We start from the raw sequence: 7,927 nt of genomic DNA, 5'->3' as shown, positions 1-7,927 counted from the left end.
AGCATGGACTGTTTGCTGGCCCTTCTAATCCAGGAAAGTTGGGGCATCAAAGGGAATTAGTAGGGTGCAGGGTGGAAGTAAACCAAGGATAGACAACTTTATGGCCTCTCATTAAACTGTCCAACTCCCTGCTGCAGGATCACAAATGAGAGAGGCAACAGACATCCGAGGTGCAAATGGATTATTTCATGAAGAAGAAATCCATTCCGGGGTACAAAACACCGGCACCATTCCCAGCTCAGGAAGCTCCTAAGCAATAGTGCATTGGAGGCTGGGAGAGCATTTTGGGCAAGAAACATCCTGGTTTTGCCTTGTCTTTATGGTCTTCTCCAGACCTTGCTCTTGGCCTTGTCAGAAATGGGACGCTGGGCTAGCCAGGCCATGGAATGTTCTGGTATGGTGACTCTTGTGTCCCTATGACTTCCTAGTCACTCAAAGTCCCAAGAGCCCCATTTCAAATATAGGATTTCTATAAACAGAGAACCTATACAGCCATTCCTATTCAAAATCCACTCTCCTGCCACTGCCTCCCCACGTACTGGTCCTGCCTAGCACAGCCATCCTTCCCCACACTGGTCCCATTTCTCATAAAACATGTGAACAGCCCCTACACGAGTCAGTGCAAAGGCACATTAGCACAGCATCGTCTTCCCAGCCAGGGTTGCCCAGGGAAGAACACAAAGCCTTTGCAGCAATAATCCATCCCATCAGGGTCTTTCGGAGGCAGAGGTGGTGTCTTTGCATTGAACAGCTCTTCATAAATTCTATTCTGCAAACTCATGCCATTGCTTCGCAAGCCCATGAGCACACTGAGTAGCCAGTTATCTGCAACAAGGAGATCCACTCCTGATTGCCCACGCTGCGTAATGGATCTTGCAGCCACTTCAGGGAAGGAGATACAGTCACCATCTTCCAGCACAGCTATACTGAAACCCGTAAGATTGCAGTACTTAATCATTGCCCAAAGATTTCATTTGCAGGCTCCTGCCAGTCTCTGGTTACTCCAAGGGCTTGTCCTCAAGGAGTCATCCTGGCTGACCTTCCAAGATACAAACTGCACTGAGCAACACAGCTGCGGCCCAACCCGATTAAAACAAGAGGAAAATACCAGTGCTAATTCTGATCCTTGTGATTTGTTGTCTCTTAGAATGGGTGGTAAAGTCACCCAAATGAAGGCAAGATGGGGTGAGGGATTTCAACAGAGGGGAGATTGTTTCACACTGCTTTTTCAGTAGCAAACACATAGCTTCGTCCCTACTGCCAAAAAGCTTGGCACTAAAACTGCTGAAATCTTCTTGTGACTGAGTGGCAGCAAGCTGTAATTTACTGCATTCCTGCTTCAAGAATTGCTTCACTTCTGAGAAGAAAGACCTGTCATTTGTCAGCCCCGTGTACCCCCTCCTTCCAGCCATCACATTTCCATGTTATGCTAGATAAATCCATTCCCCTCTTCCTATCTGCTCCCCCCAAAAGCTGGTGTATTCCCAGAAACTGAAGAGTCATCCTTTCACAGCAACATCATTATCAATTTTCTTTTTAAAGACATGTAATGGGACATGTTCCTTTCAGCAAAAATCTGGAATTTTTCTGCTGTTGCATCCACCTCTCTTAAATTGATTCAGAGAGACCCGTCTCTGCTGGTTCTTCACAAGCACCTTCCCCACACCTCTGACATGACAGATTTCCAGCCCAGCCATTGCAGTGTCTGGCTGGCTGCTAACAAAAGCTCTGCCTGGCTTTAGGATGTGGCCAGGTCCCTGGGCAAGTTGAGCTGTATCGCCTCTCCTCCTGTGGTGTACTTGACCACCGGCCCGTTCCCTTCCATGGTGAAGAGCTTGCAAGTCTTCGCATTCTCGTGAACCGGTGTGGACTTTTTCGAGGAGATGGGGGAATTTGTGGGGCTCAGCTGAACAGCAGTGGTATCCTGCACCGTGTGCTCGCTAGTTTCAATTTCAAAGGCTGTGTTGCCAGGTTTGATGAGCCCAATGTTGGAACCTGGTTTGGATTTCCTGGCCCCATGAGCTGGAGGCCTCCGGCTGCAGATGCAGCAGGCACCGAAGAATGTGAAGGCCACCACCAGCAAGATGGGTCCAATGATGATGGGAGGGTTGTTCACGGGGAGAAAGGTCCCAAAGGCAAACGCTCCCACTAAAGTGATGTTGATCCCTGCTAGCATGATGCAAAGTCCACAAGCGCAGCAGAGAGCAGGGGAGGGAAGGCCCTGAGGTCGTGTCTTTTTCTGGATGGGTTTTTGGGGCAAAGAGGCACTGCTCTTTTCACTGAACATGTTGAGATGAGTCTCGGAGGTCACCTCAGTCCTCACGGGGTGTACACTCTGTCGAAAAGGCTATGTCTGGTCTCATGCTGCCTTGAAATCCCTGGAGAAGAACAGAAAAGCATGCAGCTGTTAGAGCAATGAACCAGAGGCACCTTTCATGGTGACCAGCATCTTCTCCAGCTTTGCAGGCACCAACAACTTTCAAATCCAAGCCTGCTCTCAAGTCTGGGTCTCCCTGTCCATGGTGGTCACATGCAGTCAGCCTTGTGCTGGAGCACTGAGCCCAGCGTCCTCCATGCCCCTTCCCATCCAGATGGATGTCACCCAGGTGAATGTGAGCATGAGATGGCCCAAAGCCTATGCCTGGCTCTGCCTCGAGTCCGAGTCACAGTGCAGCATTGCAGCAGCATGGCTGGACAGACAGACCCACATCATGAACTCAGATGTTTCTCACATGGTTTTGAGACCTGCTGCATACATCTCTTGATGCTCCCTCTACACCATCTACCCTTCCCTTAAAATACAGCTTTTTCAGGACAGGCAACACGTCCTGCTGCCCATTGGGTAGTAGCTGGTCTCACAGTGTTTGTCATCACCCACACAACAGCTGCCCAAAATGACAACAGACCCCAGTACTGCTCTGAACATCCCTCACTGTAGTGTGGTGCAATATATTCTCATTAACAGAGCGGGACTCTGATTCACGTCTCAATTGTCCAGTAATCAAAACTAGTCATTCAGGTTGCCTTTCTAGCCCGTGGAAAATAAAAGGTCCCAGAAAATGATCCAGAACATCCCAAAAAGATGTCCACAATAGGGGGCTGAGCTGACTACAGAGGGAATCTTGGAGATGACTTGAGCAGTTTAACAGTTAGATGCTCAGTGAGACAAACTCTGTCCCCAGATACTGAATGACTTGCCATCACTCACAGAACTCTATGATAAAATGAAGCAAATGTGGGTGTTCTGCCTGCTGGATCATGCTTTCTACCATGCATCACACGACGATCAGTGTGATTACAGGAGATCCTGTAGAGGAGGGCAGGGAAGAATATTTGTCTCAGCAACTGTAAAACTAAACTTGTACAAGGTTCATGCACAAGCAACATCAGCTCCTGGGTGGAGGCACATGGAAACTGAGACAGTGAAGCGGGAAAAGAGCCTGTGTGGGGGTCTGCCTAGAACCCAAGGCAGGAACACATAGCCCTGATTGACAACAGCAGTTTCTCCTTGGAGGAGATTATTGGATGTGATAAGAGTTGGTTTTGTGTTTGCTGTACTTTGGCTGAGAAGCCAAATTGCCAGAAGCCAAATTGCCAGCAGTTTGCTAGTGATGCCTTTGATTTTACAGGCTGGAGAGCATTTCTCTTCCCAGCCTGATTGCAAACAATAGCGGTCTGCTCTCTCCTACACCCCTGGCCTGGCTCCCTAACTTTTTTCCTCCTCTGCTGTCAAATCACTTTCAAAAAGGTTGGCAGTGAAAAACTGATACTGCACAGGTTTCTACCTCAAGAGCCAAGAATCACTGTTGTGCTATTAACACTCTGCAGCTCCTAAATTAAAAAAACCCCAAACCATCACCCATCACCCTGAAACACACCAGTGGGATCAGCCAGGCACTTTCAACATGTTTCCTAGGTTATAAAATTTTCCCACACCTTCAGCTGAGGCAAAGCGCTCTGCTGCCCTATCTGGCATCTTATCTCATTTCCTTGGCTTGGGCTTTTGTTTAGACCTGAATGAAGTTCGGCAGTGAACTTTCAGTGAAGTTCCTATTCAGTGAGACATCAGCTGGAGCTGACAGGGACAGGCACATGGAAGAATTAAATCCTTCCTCATCTGGGGATGCCTGACTGGGGAGGAGTCTCTCTGCAGGCAAAGATTTTTCAGGAGAACAGCGTGTGAGAGAAAGGGCATTTTCTCCATTAGCCAGGTTAACACGTACGCATGTTTCTCCAGCAGTGTCCTTTTGTTCTGCCTGGGAACCCTGGCACACCGACGTGAGCTGGACCCCTGATTCTGCCTCCTTCACCTGCCCTGGACCAGCAGCAGGACAGATTCTTGTTAAAGACACACCTACACACACACCCTGTTCTCAGCTCAGCTCTTACAGATGCCAGTCTGAACCTTTGGCACACAGAGGCTGCAGACACCCCAGCACAGCTCTTCCCCTCAGTTTGCCCTACATGTTCCCACTGCAAAGCACTCAGCAGGGAACTGTGTGGCTCCTCATGGTTAAATCATATCACAGATTCACTCCACCAGGTTTCTCCCTCCCAACCCCTCAGCACTCACCTGCTTCCACCCGGCAAGTATTCCTCCTCCTGGGAGAGCTGGGCAATTATCACAGCTGCTGGGCTCTAGCAGGATGCACAAAGAAGGCAACTGCCTCTGCTCCTAGGCAAGGCAGGGACCAGAGGCCATGCTCCCACTGAGATTTTCAAAAGGAGCTTCAACCTGTTGCCCATCACATCTGTCAGCCATCACCTGTAGTCACTCCAAAGGGACCATGCTGGTTTCTGGCTGCTTTCAAGGCTGCAGTGTTATCATCCAGCACAGTTCCTGGTAGCTCATTTTCTCTGCTTGGCAATTTTTGTTCATCATAACAGCTCTGTGAGTGTAGGGGGTTTAGCTTGGGCAAAATCCTCACTGAACCTCCCCAGGCTGTAACAGGAGAGGAGGGGGACAAAAGTGCTTATTCAGGCACCACTGATAATGATAAATTGGGGCAGCCCATCCAAGGACAGCTCACCCCAACAGGTAAAAGAGAACCACAAATCCACTCTGGAGGGATCAATGACATGAGAGAATGATCCAGCTGGGCTCCGGGTGCATGCAGTCACCATCAGTTTCCCAGGCATTCATGGCTGCTTCCCAGAAGGAGAGGGGACGAGATCTACAGTACTGAAATAGGGATGTGACACATAAGGATGGAGACATCTAACCCTGCCGCTTGACTGAAGGAGGCACTAGCTGCTCCTTGGGCCGCCCTAGGACAGGCAGACAGACAACTCCCAGCCTGTGCCAAGGGACTGGTCAGGCAACAGCTGCTACCTGCCTCCTAGCAAGTGAAGAGGGAAGAAAGGAAGTTTATAAATAAACCACTGAGGCTAAAGCGGCGATGAGTAGCTTGCCAAGAGTCACTGTCCTAGAGGCCCATTGGGTTGAGTGTCTGGGTACATATTAGTATCAGCCTGCACAAAAGGTCAGAGACTAGAGCAGGCAGTGTAACAAAACCCAGGGTCCTGCACCTCCTTGTTCAAAGGGCCAGGTCTAACACAAGGGCCATGACACTGCCCGAAGAGTGAAGCTGTAACAACATGAGTCCAAGGGTTTGTGCTGCACACCCTTAGGTGGGGAATAAAAGCACCTAAGGGTGACTGAGGGAGCAAGTCACCAGACCTGCTGAGATAACACCAAAGAAAAGCACAGAGAGCCAAATCTGCCTCATGCACTTTATCTAAACAGAGATACACCCAGAACCGTGGGACAGAGCTAGCTGGAGCGGTCAAAAGCAGAGCCAGGATTCAGATCTCATTTAAACTGTGTGAACAGTTCTGGGACTTGTGACACCCTTTCTAGAGCTGCACCATGAGAGTTCTAGCCACGCTATGTCCAAGACAAAGCTTCTTTCCCATCCTCTTTGCTTGCAGCACCTACATGGGGTTAACAAACTGTTTCCCAGCAGAAAGCAATGGAGCAACGGAAGAATCTAAGAGGAACCCTGCCTGGAATGGGGACCTCTCCCATCAGCTTGGTGGCAGAGGGCCTTGGAAGACAGCACCGTCACAGGGCTAGGACATGACATGCACACGCACCACAGGCTAACCAGCAGTAAGCAGAAGACAGCATGTTTGGACTGGGAATATTTAGAAAGTAAACCCCTGTTTACTCTTGTCTTGATCTCCATAAAAAACATGAAAGAGCATACACAGGGAATTCCTGTTGGAAAACCAGATGAAAAGGGGATGAGAAAGCCAGCAGGGCAGTGGAGGATAAAGCAAAACCCAAACCAAATCCAGAGAATGCCTTATGCTACCTTCTACCTGAAAAGACCCTACAACACCACAAAGTCCCATCTTCATTCTGATTGTCATGTACAACAGACGCATCTTTGTTCTCCTGCCATTTCCTAAAGCACAGGCTGATGCTGTGGGAGGAAGCGTCCCTCTCCATCCCCTTTGCAGTCACAAGAACTCACTGATGTGGGTCAGCTCCCACCGCTGACCTGCCTGAGGGTATCTGGCAGCTTTTACCTTTCACTTTAGCCAAATTAACGGGTTCAAAAATTACTAACTTTCCAGGAAATTATCCTGTTCAAAATTACCAACTTCCTTTCTATTTGGAGTGGAAAAAGTTCTCTTTGGGCTCTCTGTGTGAAACAGGTTCTTTTATTGGTTACAGTCTAGGTTTCCTCTCTAAACAACATTTCAGCTTGAAATGCATTACTGCCAAGCACTTCTACAGAAAAAAAAAAGCGCTGCATATCCAAGCTAGAGTGATGGAAACCCAGAGCCTATAGTGATTCCTTCTAGGGGAATATCCATCCCTCCCCATATTCTCGGGGGGACAAAGAGAACTTCCATTCATAGCTCTGATAGTTCCTAGAGCTCGCAGGGCATACTGACATATTCAGCCAGCATTTTAGGAGCACCATTTAAAGCCATGCCAGTAGCACCAGCAAGATGCGCAGCTAAGCATGCTTCCCTCTTAATTGTAGTGAGGGGGATCAAGCCGTCATCCTTCCACTCTGTCTCACCGCAGCAGCACAGCCAAAATATTCGACAGACCCCAGATGAGTCTCCTTTCTAGGGGTGTGATGGCACAGCAAAACGACACTGATCAGCTGCAGTCAGACAGCTATAACCACCCCCCGCACACAGACAGGCTCGCGAACACACTCGCACGCACCCTTTAGCTATTAGGAGAAGCCTAAGACTTTTTCCCTGGGCAAAGTGTGGGAAACTCTCCGGCAGGGCCAGAGAGCCTCGGTGCCTGGCAGGGGAGGACACTTACCTGGGCTGGGCGAGGGGCCGGGGGAGGCGATGGAGAGAGCGGGTGCTCCGGGTCTCCCCTTCACCCTTCCGTCGGGGATGCCAAAGCCATGGCTAGTCCCAGCAGGGCCGGGGCTAGCAGCCCAGGTGTGCGCTAGGAGACGGATCTCACATGCCTCCTCCCCTTTTCTTCACCGAGCTCGGGAAAACTTTACTCGGGTGCCAGGCGAGCCCCGGGCAGTCGCCGGGAGAGCTGAGCGGGCTCTGTGCCAGCTTGGCCGCCTTCTCCCCACTTTCCTCCTTCCCCTCGGAGGGTGATGTCTTTCTCCTCAGGCAGAGGGGGGTTCACACGCAGCATCGCTGCCCCGCCGCATCCTCTCCTGCCTCCTCCTCCTCCCCCCCGGCACGGCTCGGCCCCGCCGCCTCCCCCGCTGTCCGGCAGGATCTCACCCTCTCCCCGCGCCTTCTTTTCCTTCTTCCTTTTCTACACCAAGGCTGCAGCTCCCGCCCCCTTCAGCTGACAGAGGTGCCCGGAGCAGAACAGCCCCTTTTTTCCACCGGGGAGAGGAAAAACCCCGGAGCGCGTCTCCGCCGAGGGGCAGCCCCAGCCCTCCCGGGCCGGAGAACAAAGCCCGGGGAGAGGAGGGGGGAAGCA

General features: G+C 50.7%; 1 protein-coding gene across 1 annotated transcript; it reads right to left on the bottom strand.

Moving 5' to 3' along the window:
• Positions 1–1,199: 1,199 nt before the first annotated feature.
• On the bottom strand, positions 1,200–7,664 carry LOC113483192. The gene is made up of 2 exons (XM_026854512.1): positions 7,295–7,664; positions 1,200–2,378 (listed from the first exon to the last, which is right to left on the bottom strand). Exon 2 carries the CDS (start codon positions 2,285–2,287, stop codon positions 1,739–1,741), a length of 549 nt encoding a protein of 182 aa, XP_026710313.1. The 5' UTR covers positions 2,288–2,378; positions 7,295–7,664; the 3' UTR covers positions 1,200–1,738.
• Positions 7,665–7,927: the final 263 nt, after the last annotated feature.

The sequence above is a fragment of the Athene cunicularia genome (assembly GCF_003259725.1).
Source record: "Athene cunicularia isolate RWA chromosome 8 unlocalized genomic scaffold, athCun1 chr8_part1, whole genome shotgun sequence".
Lineage (NCBI taxonomy): Eukaryota > Metazoa > Chordata > Aves > Strigiformes > Strigidae > Athene > Athene cunicularia.
Note: the sequence above shows the minus strand (reverse complement) of the source record. Positions and strands in the feature narration are given on the sequence as shown.